The sequence below is a fragment of the Anas platyrhynchos genome, chromosome 2, assembly GCF_047663525.1.
Source record: "Anas platyrhynchos isolate ZD024472 breed Pekin duck chromosome 2, IASCAAS_PekinDuck_T2T, whole genome shotgun sequence".
NCBI lineage: Eukaryota > Metazoa > Chordata > Aves > Anseriformes > Anatidae > Anas > Anas platyrhynchos.
The window spans coordinates 140,478,886-140,504,425 of NC_092588.1; the positions used below are offsets into that span (position 1 = coordinate 140,478,886).

Below are 25,540 nucleotides of genomic sequence, written 5' to 3' on the forward strand. Positions count from 1 at the left end.
CTTCAGGTACTGCCAGTAAAAACTTGGTTGGTGTGAGTTACGAAGAATGCTGTTCAGAAGCAATGACGTGTAATGTTTCTAAAGCTCCCACTTAGGGCAGCGGAGCACTGTTCATTCAGGTGAAGACGGAGGAAGCAAACCAGATCACTGAAATTTCATTTAGCTGAACATCAGAAGTCCACAGCAGACACCTTGGATGAAAACCTATCGGTTTCTACGTTATCTTTTCATTATCAGCACTTCAACTGGCAGGCCAAAAGACGCTTCTGACCTTACTTGCTGCTTTCCTCTGAAGAGAGTAAGGATCAGGTTTTCTATACAGCAAATGATGCCTATAGAACTGAATCCTACAACTGCTGAGGTCTGGCAGACAACCAGGAAGCTGGTGCTGCTGCCACCACCACAACCTAAGCCAAGGATGTGTTTGATGGTGCTGACAGTAGCAACAATTGCAGCCGTGATTTGAAGTTTGAAAACGCAGGTCTTCCCTTAATATTAATTATATTGACCTATAAACCTAACTGAAAGGTAGGAAAAACATACAAAGAAGGATTTGAAAGATTCCTCCCAGTTTTGTGACAGCCTGCCCACTATCCACTGGAGACCTAATTAGAGCACTATGTCCCACACGGGCACCAACATCCAGTGGGCCTTAATTAAGACCAGAGTTACTGGTGCTCATACAACTATGATGTGGAGAGAAACAGCCTTGGTGAAACCAGGGCCAGACGTCAGGCTCAACAGGGTAATTCCTACTCTCACTACTATTTTCTGAGAACATTATGTATTTTAATTCCCAGATTACAGTGTACTAACTCTTCTAGTTTATTAGGTAGAATAAAAAAGAAACAGACAACAACAGAAAGTAAATGGATAATCTAATAGCATAAGCACCACGCTAATCTTTTGATACCTACTACTACTTTGTAAAATGATCACCATTTTCCATGAATTTCCATGAGTTGGCTTTTCTGTACTTGTAGTCTTTGTAGCAGGAGAAATTTTGATCTATCATTTGCTGAATTCATACTGCAAGGATACTAATTTTCTGTACTTTCCACCTTTAGAACTATAAAGTTCTTCACCAGAAGACTAAATCTGCCTGTGTATTTAACATCTTAGGGTAAAAAAATAAAAATAATAAAAAAAATGCTCCCTATGTTTAAACAGCATATAAGATACTCGACGCTGGGATCCCCAGACCTAAACCACAGCAATTAGCTAACTCTCTTACCCGTATAGTACTTAATGCTTCTAAAGGCCTCCAGTACTGGCTATATGCTTTGCTAATTTATAATGATTCACATATGGAAGTTTGATGAATGACTTGCACATAATCGGATACTTTGGACTTCCTTGCTAGTCCTTTTACCTTGTTATCACGTTGATTTTACCTCATCAGTGGAAGAGTTAACTGGGGCTAAGGGCTATTTGCTTTAAGATCCACCAGCTGCCATTTTCAGAAGATCAGGGATCAGCCAGCATTTTGGATCAAGAGTGCCATGTAATAAAACAACAGTGCTTTTTTCATAAAAACAAAACAAAACAGGGATACATATTTCAAAGTTTTCAGAAAACTATATCCTGATTTTACCTGCCAGCTGATATAACCCTAAAGAATTCAAAGAGCATTTAACAGTTCCACAGAAAAAAAGACTACTTCATATAGGAAAGAAGGAAAAAGAAAAAAAAAAAAAGCAATCCACAGAAGTGCTCAGCCTCTACAACGAAGTATGACATGTTAAGCTGGAGTTCTCTGTCTCAGCAAGACTTAAAAGCTTTATATTTCAGCATCAGTAAGAACTCACGGAAGAAATAGTCAAAAAAAGACAACGATGTCTTGAAAGTCACAGAAAGGGGACACTGATTGCTATGTTGTATGTTGATAAGCAAAAAATATGACCACAATCACAGGTAGACAGCAAGCATCTTTCTGGCAAGTCACTGAAATACTGCACTGAGATCTCTCTTTCTTTCAATACTGTTCTCTTACCTATGTAACTATTAAAGACAAGCAAAGCAGTTACAGCATTAAAATTTGCTTAAAACATGTCAGAAAAATTCACTAGCATGTACAGCAACACAGTCAGATATAATACAATAGATCCAAAAGTCTGGAAAAAATGCTGTCCTCAAGTTTTTGCAGTCTATTGAAAAAATGGACCATACTAATTTAAAACTAAAGCAATTATGGAGCAAACATTTACTTGTTAAAAAAATACACATATCAGTATTCGTAATAAAATCAATGGGATCACATGAATGCATCACCAGTAACAGCCGGATATACATGTGCCACATGAAGACCTAGAACTTAGTTTATTTTTGAGCAAACTGATTAAAAACTTAGTAATTAATGCATCCTCAACTACAAAAAAAGGCCCACAAGCTAAAAGACTTGATGTCTTTCATCTTTTCTGTAAATATCTATCCTTCCTTCCCCCCAGCTTTCTGTTCCCTCTAAATACCTCACGCAATACCTCAATACGAAAGGGTTAGAAGTAGACATCTAAATATTTGAGAATTAATCTGCCTTGCAGCAAACATAAAAGGAGACATGTCTCTTTCAAATGAATCTCGTAACACTGTCTGTTTGCTGTATATTTATGTTCTGTAAAATCTGAAGGAAGTTTTGCAGGGAGAGGTATCATAGAGACTAGCTGATCCAACTGGAAAAAGCACATGAGCCACAAGTTCAGAATTCCTTCAGCAGGCCTGCCAAAACAATCAGTGAAACAGATGATACTTAGTTTGCCATAATTAGGCTTCAGAGGTAACAATTAAGTGATCAGAACATTCACACCCACGCTAACCAAAAAAGCATGCATTATATGAATTAATTTTCTCTGAACCTGTCTGTCAGCAAATCATTGCTGAGCAGGCATGTGAACACTGCATTTTGGCAGGGATTAAAACTAAACACAATTATCCAAGATACTTGTCAATTATTTGGAAATAAATGAAAAGTCATCTTCAGCATATTTTTGGATTACATAAATTTGGGCAAAACCATTTAAAATGAATAGGAACACACTGCAAGATGTAGGGACGTGGACTGACTGGCAGTCTGGGATTATTCAAACCAAAAGTATTTTGGATCACACTGCTTAGGACCTTAGGCCGTATCTGCACTTAAGAGGGACTGTGTGCAAAGAAGCTTTGATGTAAAAGCTCACAGTTATTTCAAGTGATCTGAAATGTGCTATCAGAGCTGGGGAAATAATGCAATCTGTGACTCTGTAAACACAGCACTGATAACAGCAGAAATATGATTTTATAATCAGATGGCAAATGTTAGAATGCTATACACAAAGCCAGTGTCCAATACCTACAGCTACACTAGAAAACAACTCAGTAGAATCATAGAATATCCTGAGTTGGAAGGGACCCTTAAGGATCATCAAGTCCAACTCTTGACACCGCACAGGTCTACCCAAAAGTTCAGACCATGTGACTAAGCGCACAGTCCAATCTCTTCTTAAATTCAGTCAGGCTCGGTGCAATGACCACTTCCCTGGGGAGCCTGTTCCAGTGTGCAACCACTCTCTCTGTGAAGAACTTCCTCCTGATGTCCAGCCTAAACTTCCCCTGCCTCAGCTTAACCCCGTTCCCGCAGGTCCTGTCGCTGGTGTTAATGGAGAAAAGGTCTCCTGCCTCTCGACACCCCCTTACGAGGAAGTTGTAGACTGCGATGAGGTCTCCCCTCAGCCTCCTCTTCTCCAGGCTGAACAGGCCCAGTGCCCTCAGCCGTTCCTCATACGTCTTCCCCTCCAGGCCTTTCACCATCTTCGTAGCCCTCCTCTGGACACTCTCCAACAGTTTCATGTCCTTTTTATACTGTGGTGCCCAGAACTGCACACAGTACTCGAGGTGAGGCCGCACCAGCGCAGAGTAGAGCGGGACAATCACCTCCCTCGACCTACTAGCGATGCCGTGCTTGATGCACCCCAGGACACGGTTGGCCCTCCTGGCTGCCAGGGCACACTGCTGGCTCATATTGAACTTGCTGTCTACCACGACCCCCAGATCCCTCTCTTCTAGGCTGCTCTCCAGCGTCTCATCGCCCAGTCTGTACGTGCAGCCAGGGTTTCCCCGTCCCAGGTGCAGGACCCGGCACTTGCTCTTATTGAACTTCATGCGGTTGGTGATCGCCCAGCTCTCCAACCTATCCAGATCCCTCTGCAAGGCCTTTCCACCCTCATTCGAGTCCACAACTCCTCCAAGTTTGGTGTCATCGGCAAACTTGCTCAAAATACCTTCTATTCCTACATCCAGATCGTTTATAAAAATATTGAAAAGTACCGGCCCTAAAATGGAGCCTTGAGGGACCCCACTGGTGACCGCCCGCCAGCCTGACGCAGCGCCATTCACCATAACCCTTTGGGCCCTGCCCGTTAGCCAATTGCTCACCCATCGTATGATGTTTTTATTTAGCTGTATGGTGGACATTTTGTCCAGTAGGATCCTATGGGAAACCGTGTCAAAAGCCTTGCTGAAGTCCAAAAAAATCACATCAGCTGGTTTCCCTTGGTCCACCATACGGGTGATCTTATCATAAAAGGAAATCAGGTTAGTTAGGCAGGACCTACCCTTCACAAACCCATGCTGGCTGGGACCAATGACTGCTTTGTCCCCCAGGTGCGCCTCAGTAAGTTCGAGAACCATCTTCTCCATGATTTTACCAGGCACTGACGTGAGACTGACAGGCCTGTAATTGCTAGGGTCTTCTTTCTGACCCTTCTTGAAAATCGGCACAACATTTGCCAGCTTCCAGTCTACCGGGACCTCTCCAGACTCCCAGGATCGTTGAAAAATAATTGAGAGAGGTCCCGCGATGACGTCCGCCAGCTCCTTCAGCACCCGGGGATGAATCCCATCCGGACCCATGGACTTGTAGGGATCCAGGTGGAGTAGCAAATCCCGCACACGTTCAGGGTCGGTTGGGAGTTTGTCATCCCCACCGTCCCGGTCCTCCAGCTCAGGGCACCCTGGGTCCCGAAGCCCATCATCGGCATTGAAGACAGAGGCAAAGAAGGCGTTAAGCGTCTCTGCTTTGCCTATGTCATCGTCTGTGAGAAGACCTTCCTTATCAAGGAGCGGCCCTATGTATTCTTTAGTTCTCCTTTTTCCATTCACATATCTAAAAAAACCCTTTTTATTTTCTCTCACAGACACAGCCAGCTTCAACTCTAGGTGTGCTTTAGCCACACGAATTTTCTTCCTACAGACACGAACAGCATCCCTGTATTCTTTCCATGACACCCGGCCCTCCTTCCAGTAGCGAAACACTCTCTGTTTCCGCCTAATCTCCATAAGAATGTTCCTGGTCAGCCACGCCGGCCTCCTGCCGCGCCTGCCTGACTTGCGGTATTTAGGAATTGCCTGATCTTGTGCTTCTAGGAGGCATCGCTTAAAGAGTGACCAGCACTGTTGGACATCAAGGCCTTCAAGAGCAGCTTCCCAGGGGACCTTGCTGACTAGTTCCCTGAGCAGCCTGAAGTCCACCTTCCCCATATCTAGGGATGAGGTTTTGGTGGCACTTTTCCTTCTGTCACCGTAAATTTTGAACTCAACCACTTCATGGTCACTATGACCGAGGCGGCCACCAATCACCACATCTCCCACCAGACCCTCTCTGTTTTCTAGCAACAGGTCTAGGAGGGCACCTTTCCTAGTTGGCTCCGTTAGCACCTGCACCAAGAAGTTATCATCTAGGTGCTTCATGAACCTCCTGGACTTGCTCGTGTCAGCCGTGTGGCACTCCCAGTTAACGTCTGGCAAGTTGAAGTCCCCCATAAGGACAAGGGGAGTTAATCTCGAGGCCTCTCTTAGTTCTGTAAAGAATAATTTATCGGCGCTATCGTCCTGGCCAGGCGGTCTGTAATAGACTCCCACAACGACATCCCCTTTATTCGTTCGTCCCTTGATCCTTACCCAGAGGCTCTCAACTTTGCCATCGCCGACCTGGAGTTCCACACAGTCCAGCCCCTGCTTCACATACATTGCCACCCCACCACCTCGCCTACCCTGCCTGTCCTTCCTGAAGAGCCTGTAACCATCTATCGCAACACCCCAGTCACAGGACAGAAAAGCCACAGAAATTAAGGGCTAAAGAAATGCTTTACATAAAGAAAACCTGCAGATATATACAAGTTATTTTTTCAAGCAGAGACAATTGCTGCTGATGAAAACCTGAAAACTATAGCTAGAGAAATCCATACTGCAATTAAGATATACCTATGTAACAGTAAAATTATGTAAACTAGCCATGATGAATGGAAGCCTTCTCAAAGTCTTCTGATCAATGTTGTATCTTGCATAACAACATGGCAAAAGCTAAAACATATCACTGATACCTGGTTATCTCCAGACAACTGCAAGATAATGATAATCGGTATTTTTCACTGATTTGTACCTGTAAGGGCCTGAAATAAACACATTAAGACTAAATGATCTAGTGATGTCTTTAACCCCTAAGTTTTATGAAACAACGTAAAAAGCTACCCAAACAACTTGCTATATTCTAAAATGTCTTGAAAGGGAGAACCACCCAAACTTTAATGAAATCAAGGTTTCAGTACCACTCGGGAATTTTCATGGCAGTAAGACAGTCATATCTTACTATAAAGCCTTATACAGAGAGATAAATACCATTATCAATATCACTCTAAAACCATAACACAGAAAGAAGGCTGGTCACACACCTACAGGGCATGTAACTTTTTATTTTAGTTCAAGCTTGAATTATAAGAGTGAATAAAATACAAAAACAAACAAACAAAAAAACATACTACTCAATGTGGCTTATAACTAGAAAGAAGCTCATTTCTTGCCGTGGATTATTACATACATCTGGGCAAGAATTCTGGATTTAAAGGGTTTGCAAATATGTCTGGTAAATGAGAAGTTCACCTACAATATCTAGCAGCAGCTTTTTATTTAAAAAGTTGTATTAAAATCCAAGTTTAAGCCCTCCTATTGGAGAGCAGGGAAAACAGGCGTAAACAAGAACAGAGAGTAAGAGAACTACCAAAGTTAAGCAGTTAAGCATAAAAAAATAAAATAGATGGGTTTTCCCTCAAAACTGATGCAGTTGAAAGAAGCACTCTGTATTCCATGAGGAGCCAGTACAACTGCTGGAACCAGTTTTGATAACTACTGAAACGTTGCAATTTAAGTTTAAACACTGGCTGAGTCTACTGTCCTGACAATGTATGCTTACATCTCCACAGCTTAATGACTATCCAGATCTGTTAATATATATTCTATTTTACATCCCATGACTACAGAGAACAGGACTATTGTTACAGAATCATTGCCTGATGCAGGGATTATATGCAAGTGTGACAGTACTGGAAAAGGAAAAGTTAACAGCAAGTTGTATTAATTGCTATAATTGCTTAATAATTTGTATTAAGTGCTTTCATTTAAAAAAGGAATTTTGTGTTCTGGTACCTGAATGTGAAAAGGACACCAAAACTGTAAGGCAAACCATTTCTATTTTTGTAGATGAAACTCACGGTTATCTCTAATTGCACACAAAATACATTTCCTACAAATACAGCCTGTATTGTAAGTTGCTGTATTTTCCAAGGTGAACTTCTACAGTTGCTCTATTTTCCTTAGGTAGTAACAAGTGTTTTGAATTGACTGAGAAGTGATAATGTAAACAGTGCAAAAGTGCCAAAAAATAAGTCACTATTATGCACACTTTTGATTTACCAAGAAATTACTTTTTCCCCACTCTTTACCAAATATAGCACTTCAATGACATCTCAGAGCTGTCCTCTCTCTCTCTCCTACTTTGCAAATTATATTTTCCTCCTCTGATATCCTTCTCTGGTTTTAGTTCAAGGCGCCTACAGAAGACTGCACAATTTCAGCAGGAAAAGCAGACAGACGTGGGGGTAAACTAGCAATTAGGTCATGAAAAAACAATCACTGTAAAACAGCTATTGCTAATCTGCATGAGATGCATTTACTCAATTAGATAGATGGATCTGTTATTACGAACTCACACTCTACGGATTGTCTCTAAAATTAAGAATGGGAACAAGTGATCACCAAACGCTCATTTGGTGATTTACAACCTCGCCATGCTATTCTGAAGTGTACAATACAGAGCAATATAATGAAATAAGCACATTTAGCAGATGCTTTGCATGCCAGTTTCAGAGAAAAAAAGATATATTTTTTTTTGTCTACAGATACATCTTCTTGTTCCTCTGGAAGTCCCATTTCTTTTAAAAAATGAGAAATAATGGCTTGTTCTGTTGCCCTGCAAAAGCACTGTGCTGGTTGACCAAATTAATGCTATGCTAAATTTCAAACTCCACTGAGTACAGGTGGTGACTACCAGTCCCTCCTCTTGCTCCATGTGTGTGCCACTGGTTCACCTGACAGGCAGTGGGGTCAGGTGCCAGCTCTCATTCTGGTGTGACAGCAGGCAGTGATGCTACTGTCACAAGTCATGAGAGACCTGGGGGGGAAAGGGCACCAAACCTGCACCTCTCAATGTGGGCACTGCTACTGGCAGGGGCCCACAGAAGCGGAGATGAAACCAGCAAATCTCACGTGACACCTGGCAGATCTGCACAGAGGAAAACACCAAAAGGTGTTGACCGAAAGTGAAACTCAGCAATTCAGTGAAACGCAGGACCACATACACGATGGTTTTAATGACCTCCTACTTTCACTTGCACTTCTGTTTTCAGAAACTAGTCTTTTTAAAACAATATATACAAAGTACGTAGTAGTTCAAAGACTTCATCTATGCCAAACAATCAAAACATTGCAGTCTGACAACTTAACACATTTTTAATAACTGGAGTCAAGACCTATTGCGAGGGCCCATTTTGTGGTAGGTATTTCCTGCGTGATGGCAGGTCTCCCTAACAAGCATTACATGCACTGGTCTGCTAGATTTGGCCTGGGTCCATGGTGCTCACTGAGGTGCTGAATATTAGCCATTTTCTCAAAATAGATTTAGTTACGGATAAGTTAGGAATTATTGCTCAAGCTTCATCATGTTGCTGATTTTACAAAATTAAGCTATTTTGTAAATATAAATAATGCAGCTGTATTTTAAGTGCCTAAAGGCTTATGCATACTCAAAGCTAGGAAATTATTATAGGGCACTCAATGCACTTGTCAGAATAAAGGAACTTAAAAGCATGCACTTAAGTACAGTAAATAAAGCAAGCACGCACACAAACAAAAATCTTTTAAAATTGTCTTCAGAAGAGGGTAGGTTTAATCATTGTCAAAAGGAAATAGCTGAGAGAAGAAAAGGAAGTCACCTATAATTATTCTGAATACTTTATTACATGAAATGCTAATTGCCTTCTCTGGTCTTTTATAAGAGTATAAAGACTTTAAAGACATTTATTTCAACAATAGCATGAATCCATCTCCAAAGTCTGCATCCATGCTTTTGGAAATTCGAGTTATTTTCAATTTCTATTTGTACAAACTCGATTTATATAAAATAGCACAAAATATATCATTTTTAAAAGTTATTTACAGAAAAAAGTATTACAGGAATACTCAAAACCGAGAGGTCACTTCTGAATATGTATACTTCAAGATCTATGCTTTTGAAGTTCCCCTCTCCTGTAAAGCAACATCTCTAGCAAACTATGCTTTTCTTGCTATATAGTTACAAGTATATAGTTACTATATAGTTACAGTTTTCTTGCTATATATAGTTACTATATAACCTGAGTTTTATGCTTCTGCAGAAAACAGCCAGCAGGGTACCGCAAAATTAGTCACCAAATTAAAAGCTCATTTAAATTCAACAGCAGTATAGAAATAAATAAAGCATATATTTTAGAAGATTACAAACATAATTTGTTCACATTCATGTCGTGGAGTAGGTACGTTATATTACATCTTTGTTTATTAAGACAGTGATAAAAACTCACTCTGAAGTGTTTCAAGTTCAGCCTTAGCCAGGGCATCTTCTTTCTCCTTCATTTTTGTTTCTTTATATTCTACATATAATTGTCTGGCATCCTTTAAGAAAATGTTGCAATGACATTAGCATCCTTATACAAACAAGTTATTCAATGGCTCTGCTTTAATTTCTCATTTAACCTCACAAAAAGATAAAAAAGAAAATTCAAGATACATTTGTTTCTCGAAATACAGAATTTGTCAGTATAGAAATTATTTGCTTAGACTGTAGAACTTTTGTAGAATAAATGTTCTAATAGTGTAATAGTGTTGACATTATAGGTTATGATGCTTATTGACAACCTGAAAAGCAAAACGGTTAGAAAAACATTTCTGATCACTATTTACAACTTTTTAAGAGTCCATGCACCCACTTTGCTCACATCAGCAATCTGGAAGTTCAAAAAAGAAACAAAAGCTTTTAATTAGAGTAGGATGTGCATGGACAAAGGCAATTGCTAGGCAGTGATCTTCTTCCCACAAATTCCAAATTCATTAAATTCATTAAGTATCACTAACTGCACGTTATGAAAACCAATGTATTTGGTTTCTTTTTTTTTTTTTTTTTTTTTTTTTAACTAACTTTTACATTGCTATTATAGTGTTAAAAAGTTTTTGCTTTTTTTTTTTCTCCAGGGATTAGATTAGATTCTAATGTGAAATCTATTTAGTATATTTACACATAAAATTGGAAGTCCTGTCAAAAATCTCATAAGATACAAATTTTCAAAATCTAATGAATTAGCAATTACAGATTTGTGTTGAAAGCTTTCCAAATGTGAGCAACCAGATTGCTGAGTTAGGAGATACGGAGAGTTTTCTTACTCTCACCAGCTTAAGAGATTTATCTACTCATTCAAAATCAAAGAAACTATTATAGAAATATTGAAATACACAAACTATTACTTATTATTTCCAAACATGCAGAACATTTCTTGTATTATACCAAAAATAATTACATGATTAGGTTAACCGATTTTTTACTTCTTCACAGCCAAAAATAATTTTTCTCTTTTTATTGCATCACGGTCCCGCTCTTTACACTTAATGTACGATTTAAATGTTAATGTAGAAGGTATTGTAAAACCTTGGTAAATACTTATGGAATTTCAACTAGAATCCTGTAAACCTGAAAATAAACTAGTCTTATTAAAAATGAAAAAAAAAAAATCTTAATAAATTTTGGAAATAAAAGCTGAGTTAAGCAGACATGACTGCTGCATATAATGGTGGAAGCCATATAGAAACATGGCCTCCTGCAAAGGAGGATAACATGACCCAACAATGGTTCTTTGCATTACACTGTGTTATTTATCTACCTCTTCAAAGACACGGAGGGAGATGGGACAACACGGAGGACAGAATTGTGTCCTAGCTCTGAGCAGAACACCGTAATGTTTTGAAGAAAGCCCACCAATATGTCAGCACTCCTGAACAATTCTGACAATAACATTACCTCTCCTTCCAAACTACTTTTTCTTACTCTGTCTCTTTATGCTTGGGCACAGTAAACAAGAATATACATTTCTCTCTCAGGATTACATAGGAGGTCACTCTGAGCATAGATGAAATTTCAAGGAGTTTATGTAACTTTTCACTACTGGCATACAACAGATGAGGGCATCTCATTTGCTCATGGTTTTGTTTTAGGGAATGAGTAAGAGGTGCTGGTTTTTAGTAAAACCAGGGCTAAAACCATTTAAAAGGGTACACCATGCAGGAGGATTACCATTTACAGCAGATATAAAGGCTTCAAAGAAATATATTCAGTTTATACGCTAAAACATACAATTACAAAATTCGGGTTAGTATTGGTTCTCTCTTCAGTTTACCTGAAATATGAAATCCCTACCACATATGGAAACTTTCCTTGCAGTCTCCAGGTCTGGACTATTTGCATTAGAAACAGAATTAAGAAACAGAAAGAGGCACAGCTGTAATGGTTAACTTCTGCTGCAAGTTGGAGGCGTTTGGGTTGTGTGGCCTACACAAGCCTTAGACCTACTGATACGCTAAAAATGCTTTTGTTTAAGGCTATGACTTCAAAATGGCTACAATTAACCGGCATTTAAATTTAACCCATTTGACACTGAAAGCCAATATTTGATGCTAAATTCCGGTGTAAAATCCATTATTGCTTGTGGGATCTCCAGACAGCAGGCACTAGGGGGTAACTGTCAATCTCTCCAGCATGTCAATCACAGAACAATTGGAAATGTGGCTCAGATGAAAATGAGACACAATAGCTGAACAACAAAGAAAACTAGTCAGAAGCACGTAAATGAAATTTAGTGGCATTGTTGCTTTATAGATATCAAATGGATTATCGCTGCAAATGAAGTAATATGCAGGTAACAAATGCAGCACTGATCTTTTATCTTATTAATCACAGGTTATTATTGCTGATACCATAATCACAAAAAACAGGCGTACTGAGCATTTTGAAGAGCCTGTGAAAATGTATACATATAAAGCAAAGCAAAAAATAAATAAGAATTGAATCAAAGTCGATTTTAAAGATTTGAGAACTGAAACCTTTCCACCAAAGCATAAGAAATAGCTCTACAGGTTGTGAATAGGAATTAAAAGACATACCTGAATAAAGATTTTAGCCACAGACACAGACTATATGGATAAAACACCTGGGAAGTTACAATGAAATAAACACTGGGAAACAGTTAAAATAGGAGGTTCTTTAAAGAAAACTTCTGCCTCAGCATAAATAAGACCATTTCATTTTTTTCTCATTATTTTTCAATTGCATAGGTCTAAAAAATTAGTTTTCAAGTATATTCAGTTTTAGTAGTAAATTTCAAAATAAATTTATGTTCAGATTTTTTATTTTTCCAACCTGATAAACAATCACTTTGCCTCAATGCAAGTATTTTGGAGCCAAAATAATCCGAGAATTACCCTAAAAACAATGAAAAATATGGATACAGCCTCTTCCAACCTACTGCTTCTTCTCCAAGGTTCAGTAATTTTTTCTTTAAGAGCATCTTTTGTCCCCAGCAGTACAAAATATGCACAACCCCAAAATTTTATACTTGATGTGCACTTCAATAGTTAACAAACAAGTGACATTTTGAACCTTCTGGGGGTGGAAAGGGACAGAGAAAAGGCACAGGCAAATACAAACCTTGGAATTATTCTAACTATTCCAGCTTACCTAACCAGAACAGAAATATTTTGTTCTCATTTGCAATGGGTTGAGAAGTTTTCAAAAAAGAACACAAATACACTACTTTACTGCCAAAGCAGCAATATACGTGTAGTCAAGTAAGAATAATAATGAAGTGGGCAAAGACATGCTGGTTTATTATACTGTGATTCAAATATCCGCTTTCCAATAGGAAACAGAACGAGAAGGGAGTGTATTAGAAACTCAGAATTGTGCTACTGGTATTTCTAAACTATATTTCATCTACCATGTATAGGAAGTTCCTGTGATTACCCTGATAGTTAATTAAAATTTTCAAAAAGTGCTGCAGAAGAAAAATAAAATTGACAGATAAACACTTCATTAATGTATTTTCAATATTTCAACCACAAATAAGAATGAAGAATATTGTGGAATTCTTGTACTTCAGTCCTTCTCAATATGTGAATTGTCTCCTGTTAATAAACTTGAGACTGCCAGGACAAAACTGCACTCATTATTGAGGTATGTACAAATACAGAAATTCTTGATACTGGACTTTTAAGTTTGTTTGTTTCTTTTTGTTTTGTTTTTAATGATAGATACACTTTTTATTTAAACTGTGCTAATCCTGGAACTAAAATCTTCAGTTCTGAATAAGGCTCAGTCACTCCAACCTCTCCTTGACTTCTGAGAGGGTGACAAGGTTTTGTTGGTCTATTTGCTTTCTGAGTTTTTTTCCTTTCCTTTTTTTTTTTTTTTTCCTCCAGTTAATCTTCCTGGCTTTACGGTCTACTTTAGAAAGACTGCAGATTAGAGAAATAAGTGAAACATTGGAAACAACTTGCATTATTGACCATATCTGAATCTTCATTACAGGTTTTGTGATAGAACCAGCTTCACATTCTACTTCTGAGGAGCTAGGGGCTAATACAAACAAAATGCACCCCCTCTCAGCATTTACAGTTAACTGGAAGCTTTCCTACAAGCATATTTAAAATCGGTATAATGAAACCATTTTCTTTGCATTAATCTTAAGTCAATCTACCAATTTAAAAACTCACATGAAGTTCTTGAACTGTTTTTTGTCTTTGAGTACAGTGTTCTTGTACAATTTGTACGCAAGTGACATCAGTCACAGAAGAGAGCACATTTGTATATGATTGTTGATGATAAAGGAGTAAAATTAAAATGATTGCAACATCCAACCTCCAATTTGCTATTTGTTTGCAATAAAAATGCCACGCATTACACCACAGGAAAACCACTTTTTTTGATGGGCTTACACATCAGTATTATCAACGTGTTATGGCAAGAAATAACGTAAAAAAAAAGTTAAAACACTGATTTGAATGGTTGTTATTTTTACTTGTTTACTCAAAGACAAACCAGTAAATAAATAGGAATTGTATTACTTCCTTCCTTTTAATCAGGAAATTATTTCCTTTGACCTTGGAATAATACTAGGTGTGGCCATGCAGTTGGAGAGTGGTTCCCAAGCCTCAGATGCAGCAAGTGACCAGCAGCAGGCTGTGCTAATGCAGAATCTGCTGGGGATTCCAGATCCACAGTGGAAAAACAAAGGCAACCAGAAGGAGGAACTGTAGCCAGTGCTGCAAGGCCTCCCTGGGAACCTCATTCATACCCAGCGAAGCCTCACACCCCAAGAGAATGGTTCAATTCATTCAGAGCCAGTATCACCTTGTACTCACAGGCTACACTTGGAGCTACACTCCTTTAAAATGCTGAGATATTCAGACATATTGTGAGTAATTACTTGAAGGAGCAGAACAAACCTGGCTACCACAGAACAACACGCAATTAAAGGCAAATTTGTTTTGTGTCTTATGTTCACTTGAAACTTTTACTACACAACAAAGCACGTTTTTTCTCCAGAAAACCCCGTTAGAAGTAAATTATTTTTGTTCACTTGCATACATGCAGAATACTTGTTTTACCATCTACTCTCCTCTGACCTTTATCTTATCTTCTAACTGACCTCAGGGTCAAGAGCTTCATCCCTACTTTGGTTCTTGAAATAGCTGTGAAATAGCAAGAAACAGAGCAAATGGGCAATCACTTGTGCCACACATCTTGCATCTGCTCACCCTCCACAACTTTTGTCAGCACTGGTGCTGTACAGTGCATTGGAATACCTCAAAACCCTGTAACCTCAGAATTACTGAGATATTTAACCTTTGCGACTTGAACAAATCCCTCTGAAAATATATATTTTAAAGCAGACGTTACTCAATGCAGTATTCTTTTTGAATCTCATATTGTGATTTTATATAAAGTCGTAAGACAAAATCAACCACATAATTGTTAGCTGACCTAATCAAATCTCGTCTAAAAGCTAACTTTGCCAAAAGAGATGCCCTGCTGGCAAAGCCTCTTGAGTTTAATGACACATTGCCAATCCGTTTAAGGCCAGGGCTGAACCATCTCTAAGCAGGTGTTGAAATGTAATCATGGATTAAAAGAAAACCTGAGGAAAAAATGCCAAGAAATTAAACACCTCTGGGTCACTAGTTTGAATCTATTCCAGGCTACTAAATCAGCTTCAGTAATTACCATCTGGTAGTCTACATAAAACTAAATTACTGGCCTTTTTGTTTTAATTCACTTCATACTACACAAAGGTCTTTGTAAACAAAAGTTTCAATCATAATTGAAAGCTTTGTTCATAATCTCACTAGGTTATACTCAGTGCAACTACATCTTGAGCTTGGACTGCCTTCTCATCGCCGGAAAGCCACCACAAGTTCTTCTAGCAGCTCACTGATAGGGTATGCAACACACCTACATTATCACAGACAGGAGATAATAGGGAAATTTATTTTCTTAATAAGAATCCACATTTCCGTATGAAACAAACAAAAAATGCTTTCTGCTTCATTACTCTCAGAACAACAGCAGGATCATAATTCAAGTAATAAAAGCCATTTCCTAGCACTAAGTTGGTGAAAAAAACAAACAAACAAAAAACATTCCTAACTAAGCTTTACCACATAAAGCTGGATGAAAAATATTTGTCAGGAATATGAAGAAATGCTCTTCTCTTCAGTCTTCCAAATGAAATATTTTGTGAAGAGTAACGAAGAACATTTTTAAGAAATACCACTCTTCTTAAACTGTCTGCACAACCCAATTAAAAACTGGTCATCTATTTTGGGAATAAAATCCATTTTACATGACTCTTCTGCCACAAAAAAAAGGATAATCACCAACACCACCTATTTATTTTACATGGACTATTTGAACTGAAATACTTGCACACTGTATTTAGCTGTTTAGCTGACTTTGTGAGAACAGTTTTCAGTTCCAACAAGCGTTTTAACTGAGTTTCTTGGTTTTTCAGTAGATAGCCTTCTTCCAGGTCATTCTGATGACCCTAGAAAAAACTTGCATGCTTTGTTCTATCTTTTTCTTGTGTCTTCATTAGAAGAATTAAAATTGGTAATAGTCCATGTAATTTACACTCCTCTTAATGTTTCTTTCACATCACAGATATTTGATTTATGATACATTTTATGGATTCTTTTCTCTTCACTTCTTCAAACGAGCTTTAAGATGTTGTTTTCACCCTGACATTTAACTACACTAAATGCAGGGATATAAAAACCTATGTAGTCCCCCTCAAAATACAATTGTCAACAGTTAAAAAAACAATCATTTTTGAGTTTCTCTCATCCTCCTCTCACCCATTTTTCTTCCAATTTCTTGACATAAAATGCAGACTACAATAAAATGGCATAGGCCATCATGAGGGCATGCAAACAAAGCATTTTTCTTCAGTAAAGGCCCACCTTAATTATTTTAAGTGCCTCCTTCTGAAATCTGACATTTTGAAGGACGAGGGGAAGTAGGAGAAAGACACTCAATTGGATAAATGAGAGTCAGGCATGGGCAGAAGCTCAGAAACCTGAATCCTCAGACAGAGCTGTTGTAAGAATAATATTCACATTACTAATGGGGGGGATGCTAGGTAAAGGGAATCATCAATATGAGAAGTGGCAAAAAGTTTAAATTGACTTCATCCTCACTTTAAAAAGAAGTTTCCTTTGAGGAAGATCTTGTATGCACAGGCAGGTACTTTTGTTTCCTTAATCTGAAGAAACAGTTCAGCTATTTCATGACATTCCTGAGGGATTTGAAACTCAGTAGCAGAAGACACACTTTTATAAGCATTGCTAAAACTCTTAATGTTTTCTGTCCCAAATGTGGTTTATTTAAATATGGATGACATTTTTAGAACTTAGTCTACGATTGCATTAGCTGCAGATGAATGCCAGTCAACTTTGAAAATAATTTGTTGGCTCTTAAATGACTGAAAAAATCATGGAGATTAACTCAATAAACACCTAAAATCTGTAACAGCTATCCCTATGTCAACCCTTGTAACACCTTGTAACTAGCACATACAAGACTGAGTTACTCAGTACCTCAGATGTTGGCATCTCATCTTGTAGATAAGCTGCCCTAGGGATTGCACTTACTGAAAGCCTGAAATACTCTGAAATCTCAAACCTATGTCAGTGTGTTATTGAAGTGAACAGCGTGTATATTCAAAAGAGGATCTCTGTACCAGGGTACAATCGCATGAGCACAACTACTCTTTTGCTAGATATTGATAACTGGAATTAAGACAGAACTTGCTGAAACCTTAAATACAACTAAAGAGCCCAGAAGTCCCTCTGTCCAGCTAGCTAAAACATACAAAGAATGTTTTGCACTGTTCTTTCAAGAAGCAGGTCCATCATGAGGTCGCTGCTGCTCTCATGCTCTTCAGAAGAGGTGACACTACCTGTTTTAATTAATAAGCTACAGTAATTCAGTTACCTAAAATTCTGGATATTGTTAACATTGAAGCCTACTTATAATTTATTGCATTTTCACTTAAATATTTGGCAGCTCATCTTAAACAACAACAAAACGTACCCCACCATTAAGAACTAGAATAATTTATGTATGGGGTGATTCACTCTAGAATCCCATCTCTTTGCTTCGTCCTCACTCCAAAGCCTTTCTGTATTGGATTCCTCTAAATCCTGGTTCCCCTGCCACCATATCCCTGCTTGATGGTCTCCAATTGGACAGCTTGTTTACCCTACCATTAATTTTATGGATTTAAAATACACAGCAACAGTTATTGGTCTATAAAGCTCAGAACACCATTTTGGTTATATTAATCTGTTTCTGGGCGGTCTAGCAGAGAGAGGACCTGCTGTCTGAACAGAAATCTGAAACACTTTATAATGACTTCTTAATAGACTCTCTCAAAATGAAAAAACAGAGAATATGACAACTTAAAAAGATTATTAGAAGTCCCATTTTAAATTTCTTGTTGAATTTTACTATATCCTGTAAGATTTTTTAATATTTTTCAATCAAGGCAAAAGGGAAAGTACTGTAATTATAAAGAAAGTTTCAAAAGTACAGCAGCAGCAATTGGTGAAATTAATTCTTTTCCATCTGACTCACCTCAATCAAGGAGGTACATCAAAGCTTACTCTGGACACTTTAACAGTTGATTTAATTATGCATTGTCATTTTTACTTTAAGATCATGCAAAAAGATTAAGAAAGATTGCTTTCATAAAATAACCACACGGTCCTGATGAAACATTTAAAAGATGAAAGGGTATTAACTTTTGCATCTCTTTGTAGGAAAAGTTATAGGCTATAAAAATAGAAGCTGAAACACCAGAATTTTCTTTATTGCATTTATAACTTTTACAAGCCTTTTGGCTAACAGATTAGGAATTATGAATTATACGCTTCTTTTAGGCTTGCACACAGAGAGAAAATGAACATTTATGCCGTTTATACTTCAGAATTAACACTCCCTACTTCTGTAAACCAAAATAAAATCCACCTTAAATTCCCTGATCTATATTAATTACTCAGCAGTGACTACAGTACTAAAAACAAATGGATGTGGTCAAGGGAAACGAAAAGAAAAAGTATCTGATATTTGAAGTTATTCTGATAACTGACCTTCTGACAATAGTTATGTTGCCTGAATATCAGCCAAATTTTAAAATTTATAGTATTCACATAAAAAAAAGAAAAAAAAGAAAAAACACAACTATGGCCAACTTTGCCATGTTTAAGTATCTAAACTGCAACAATTTTTGGTACTTTACTTTATTAATTTCAGATATAAATTTAAATATATGACTTAAATCAGGTAAAAATAAAAGATTGTAAGATAGATATAAAAGTAAATGTGTGATTATCCTGTGACTCAAATGAAAGCTCACTTATTCAGAAGTAATTTCACTGTTCTCTCAAATATAAATATATAGCATTTGCCTATTTGAGATAACAATATTTTTGTTAACAGATTGTTTCAAAGACATTGTTATTTCTAATATAGGCATGTATGTATTTTAACCTTCTCCTATCACTCATTCCTATACTTCTGCTCAGCAGAAACTGCTGCTGAATTACCTAGCATGTTAAGATTAATAACCATTTTTAATATATTCATGTTTAGATGAACTTACGATACTAAATTGTCCTCAAAGAGTAATTTTATATAAATATATATAAATATAAAAATAAATAACATGTGCTTGAGCCTGAAAATTCATATAAACGTGCAACACACGTGATTATTTATAACACCATCAAAAAAGATAATGTAATTTAAAAATATTAGTATTACCTGGAATAGCTGAGGTAAAGCTTTCACAGTGAGACAGAACCATATTCCCAGCTTGCACGGAAGTAAATCATGCCACTGTGGTTTGTCCAGTACTCTGCAGCCAAATAAAATTAAAAATTTTTCAATATTGCCACACAATCTCAACGTCAGAACTCTCCCGTTATCCTTTAAAATGATTAGCACTTGTCAATTCATATAAAAATGTTTCATTACATAATACAAAATATGTTTTGAATATTTAATTCAAAATATATAGCACAACAGCTAACTTCTAATCATCTCTGTATTTTAATCTCTTAAAAAGGGCTTTTCTTCAAGAAAATAAATTCATAAGGCACATAATCACTCAGTTTAAAAAAAAAGCTCAAGCCTCAATCAAGTGTTCACAAGTGCTGACAACCAGATATGAAGACTGTAGCATAAACAAAACAATACATAAAAATTAATGTCATTTGCAGTTCACTGAAGCATTACTCACTGATGTCATCAGGAAAGACGACAGGCAGAATGGTCTCTGATCTCCATCCTGCATTGATCCAGTTCATGCCCCTGCTGTGTGAACTATTTAAACCCTTTATTTCTTTCTATGAATCAATAGAAGAAATGGTGGTATCTTTTGGAGTGTCCTGAAAGTCACCATTTCCCTATGTATTTCTTAACTAAACAATAGTGTTAGAAGCCTTTACCAACATGGTTGTTTTTAAGTTAATCAGACAAAAGCATTAATTCAGACAAGCATTAAGAAAACATAAAAACTCCTCACACGGTATGGTAAAAAATTACAGCTTAAATAAAGTGAAATTTCTTAATCAAAAGCAAATCTTCAAGGACAGGAAAAGTTGTAACATCTTATAAAAAAAAAACCAAACAACAACTTGTAGAAATAGCAGCCTTCTACAAGCAAGACACCTTTAATTCAGCCTTAATATTTCACTTATTGTTCATCTGCTGAATAAATACCACACATTTATTTACAAAATCTAAAACTGAAAGCACATCTACACTGGCACTTTATATCAGCAATGACCGTTACAGATATTTTTCTTGTTAAAATATTTCGAAAACGCGAGGAGAAAATTACAGACCTAAACCAGTAGCTCGTGAAATGCTTTAAAATGCAGAAAACAAAAGAGTTTCTTCCCACCTTTCATTTTTGTCAAGAGCAGCAAGTTTGGCTTCATCTGTACCCCTGCCTCCTGCTTTTTTCTTCTTCTCCCTCTTTTTTCTGGTAAGCAGTTCATCCTTGATGTAGAAAGAACTACGGTTACAGGTTATCATTAACATGTAAACCACAAATGTTACTGGGACTCTTCTGTGAAGGGTAAACATTAGAGTAGCATTTATGCAAATGTAGCTAGGGGTCCTACATGATTAAGTAAAATGATCTATCTTAACAATAACTGTTGCCATGGCACCCAGTCTTTAAACACACATGAAGTCCAGTTCTGTCACTCATGTGTATCTCCATAGCAATCAAAGTTTTCTAAGAGGAGAAAGCATTCAACTTGCCTTTCTCATTCATCAACTTCAATAATGCAGTAGAAAATAAAAAAGTAAACAAATGCTAACGGTTGAATATTTTTCAAGTTATGCTTAGTTTTTGTTTGTTTGTTTGTTTTTCCTAGTCTGGTAAGCACAATAGACTTTTACATGAGGAAAAAAAAAAATCCAACAAAAATGGTTTATACTGCTTACCAATGCTTATCCTGTTAACAAAAAGCCAAAGCAAAACAAAACAAAAAAAAAGCATTTAGCTAAGAACAAAGGCAAAGCAAGTATGACTTCTAAATGAATAAAAACTGATTATTTTTAAATAACATTAGGAAAACCATAAACATGACTACAGCAGCATGTGATTCTGCATCAATAGATGATAGAAGAGTTTTTATTCCTCTTCTTTCCTCCAGTTAGAAACCACAGAAGCATCTCTCTCTATTTAATAATGATTCTTGATAAAATAAGCAGGATTTAGATTACTATTTGTGATGTTGAGTATCTCAATCTGTATTTATCACCATTTTAAATGTTATCATTCTAAAATACAAAAAATCCAAATCTGAAGCAGGAAAACTGGTAGAGATCCCTATGATATGCAAACTTTTGCAGGGAATTCAATACTAATAATTGAAGCGAGTTTGATTTATTACCAATACTTACCAGCTGTTTTTCCAGGTAGATTGACCAAACCACAGCATAATGACCCACTGTGAGTATAATGAACAAGAGTAATGCCAGCTCAGCATTGCTCATTTTTCTCACCCGCCTGTAGTAGAATACAGGCTGTCGCCAATCTGGTAGTCCATTGATCAGAATATCATCATACCTACAGTAGCAAATATAACAGGCTTTCATGGAGAGCTAAAAATAAAATAAGCCAAACCATCCAATTATAAAAACAAAACAAATGACGGTCCACAGACTGCTTGAATAGAAGGCACACAAAAGATCATTTAGTAATTTTTTTTTTTTTTTTTTAACACAGCAGCGTCTTGTTTTGTCAACTGCTAGGCTGGGACCTGGAAACAAACAAAATCCAGAACTAAACGCTGTGGAAATCTGTCCAGGCTTTGTTCAGAAAACCCAGTAACCCAACTGCTCCTTGCGATGCGACTGATGAGCAAGGGGGCTGTGCTCTACCTGCCTACCGAGCAGTGGCCGGGCCTTCGTGAAGGAAGCAAACACCAGGCCACAAAGTACTAAATGCAAGGTAGCGAGGAACAAACGTCTCCAGCACTGTAACCCCTTTTCCCTTTTCCAAATTAAAAGCACAAGTGCTGGGGGGAGGGGGGAAGTATCTGTGCTTTTGTTTTGTTCTCCGGTGGCACCACGGCCATGAGGTGCTGGCAGAGCGAGTATCCCTTCTGGAGTCAGATATGAAATTGCGTTAAGGGCTTGATTATGTTGTTAGAAAACAAAGTTCACCACAGCTAGACGATTTTGATTTTCTATTTGAAAAGCTGTCTCCAGAATCAATCTATTCTAATACTGCTTAATTTTACTAATGCCACTGTCTCTATAGGAACCGTTTTTATGACAATTTGTCAGTTTTTCTCCACAGAAAAATCTTGAAGTATCTTACCATATCTGCAGCGTCTTTTAATTACAGAACGTTAACATAATCAAATTTAAAAAATTAAACACAGAGGTGAGAAACTTACATTTTTTTCTATTAGCTACCTTTTCAGAGTGAAGTTTCAAACAGATCTATACAGTGAACTCCAAAACCTGTGTGCTCAAGACGCACAACCTGTTAATCTTAAATTGCACCCCACTCATTACATATTCCAATCACACCATTTCCAGAATTAAATCTGCACTGAAAGGCCTAATTTGGTGCAACACATTGACCAAAATATTTTAATTAAAAATATTCTGAGTTAGTCGCAGGCCTAATTACAGGAATAGAAATAGGGCCTATATTGTCATGCAGGTCAGTAGAACTCAGTAGTAGGTTTTTCTCAAGTAAATTGACCGATCCAGGAATAATAGCGCAGCTGCTAAACTGCCAGTCTTGACATGTAAATCAATTTAAATGCAACAACTGCACTAGCTACTTTGATAGTTATTAAATTGATACCTTGGAGATGTACTAAAAAAAAAAATTTCCACAAGCAAAATCATTTTTTTTAAGCGGGAAAAAGAGGCAGTGGTTTTAAATTAAAAAAAAATATCCTTTAATTCTGCACATCTAAACCTGACTTCTGATTAAACATTTGTTCAAGCTGCCAAGTGTTGCTAGGCTGTGTCTGTGCAAAAGCTTCAGCACCTCAAGGTTCTGCAGTGTTCTGAATGGCACCCCAAGTAAAATTGGGATTGCAGAATTTTATCTTCCGTGACAATTATGAGGATACGAAGATTAATATCCGTTAACAGGAATTTTGATGTAATTTTTCCTTTCCCAGTAAGTCTGAAGGAGGTTAACTACTGATGCTTTAACACAAATTCCTTGTTCAGAAAAAAAATTAGCATGTTGTTTCAAAACTAAATCTCTCTTAACTTTTTCTTTAAGAATCACAGAGAGGTTTTAGCATTTATAAAAATATAACAATGTATTTGCAACATTTTATAGTTAAAATAAAAGCTGAATATCTTGAATATCTTTGAAACAAAATCACTTTTTAAAAATGGGTTGATAAAAAGCCTTCACAAAATATGTTCTGGTGAAAGCTTCAGGGAAATAAATATGTAAAATCCAAAAAGAACAAATTGTTTTCATACTACTATACATTTAATAAGCATTTGCTTTCTTATACAATAAGAAATGTTAATTGAGGCACCGAAAATTTGTCTACAAATTGAATAGGGTCCATATATGCTAATGGCAACAATACAGGAATACTCAAAAAAGCACTGGGAAAAAATGTTTGACAACCACATTCTATTATAAATTATCTGTTCAGAAAAAATAAATTAAGACAGCAGAGTCTCTTGCATTAAACACTTTAAACAGCACTCTGTATTTACTAGGCTATGTCCGCTGTTCAGAACAACAGTCTCCAAGGATTAAGTCTCAGAATCAATGCTCTATTGATTTTACTATCAATGAGCATTATGGCTCACACGACTGGCCATTTTAAGGGAAGATAGCTTCTATTATAACCCACTTTTTAGAATATATACTGTTAAAAGATAAATCACTGCTTTCAATACTAATTAAGCTCTGTATTTGAAAAATAAAAATATCAATGATTTTTAGGTTTTCAACTGGAAAACGATCCTACTGAAACTGAGAAGCTTCCCGTAATTTTTAAATCTTACTTTCCAAATTTAGGATGTGGTTTAATTAAAAGTAGATTTCTCGTTAAATAATTTCTTTATAGAAACCTGTATTAAGTACGAAGGATAGTCATGTGTAGAACTGCATTCAAAACTGAATTACAAAGCATTCTTTTGGTGACCTGTATTAATTGCTACCCTACGTAAGAAAAATCAAACTGAAAGGGAAATATATATCTGCAGTATTTTTTCTCAGACTTAAATACACAGAACGCAGCAAATATTTTGCATGGGAGTATGCTTACCAGGTACCTCTGAAATGTAGAAGTCAGCAAACTAAAAACCCCCAAAGCACCAGTACATAAACAAAAGGACGAATATATATATATGTATAACTTAAATTGAATCTCTCTTTAAAAACTGGGGATTCTATACAAGACTTGGTAGTCTGCTGTAGAATGTAACCAATTGCATGACTATTAAAATTTCATTCTTCTGTAAAGTTTCATAAAATAGTTTTTAGAGCTCTTTGTAGAATCAATTATACTGCAAGAAAAATCCATTAACTGTGGTAGCTAATTACAGTATCATCTATTTAAATATAATTATAATTTACTCCTCCCTTTAAACAAGCCACTGCATTTCATATTTCAAATTATTTCAGAAATCTGATATAGTTTATATACTATAAGCTTGAATTAATGAGATCTATTCTGATCTATGGGAATAATCCACCGGTGTTTTTTATTCTAGGGGCTTTTTCTCCTCGAGCTGTCAAAGACATCCAGTTCAACGTCAGCCAGAACAATTTATTCCTATGAATATACACATGTAATTATAATGAGACCTAAGATAAACACCTTTCTTACTCTAAACAAGTATATCTTGATTCCTTTACAAATGCTTCCTGTAATCAAGTCCATATTGTTAAAGAGGATAAGCCTTGTAGGTAAAGAAAAAGCTCCTTAAAATGGCAACAATGAAATTAACATCTAAGATTCTTGCCTAATTACAATTAATAGAACTGTGTAAACTTTTTCAAAAATTAAAAATAAT

The 25,540-nt window shown here is 36.7% G+C and overlaps 1 protein-coding gene across 1 annotated transcript in view; it reads right to left on the minus strand.

The window, feature by feature from the left end:
- DNAJC1 (DnaJ heat shock protein family (Hsp40) member C1) overlaps positions 1 to 25,540 on the minus strand; it is a 100,135-nt gene that overhangs the window by 34,871 nt on the left and 39,724 nt on the right. The window contains exons 4-7 of the mRNA XM_027450654.3: positions 21,926 to 22,091; positions 20,913 to 21,010; positions 19,769 to 19,862; positions 9,927 to 10,017 (exon numbers count right to left, since the gene is read on the minus strand). Coding sequence (XP_027306455.1) covers positions 9,927 to 10,017; positions 19,769 to 19,862; positions 20,913 to 21,010; positions 21,926 to 22,091 — 449 coding nt within the window. The remainder of the gene's footprint in view (positions 1 to 9,926; positions 10,018 to 19,768; positions 19,863 to 20,912; positions 21,011 to 21,925; positions 22,092 to 25,540) is intronic.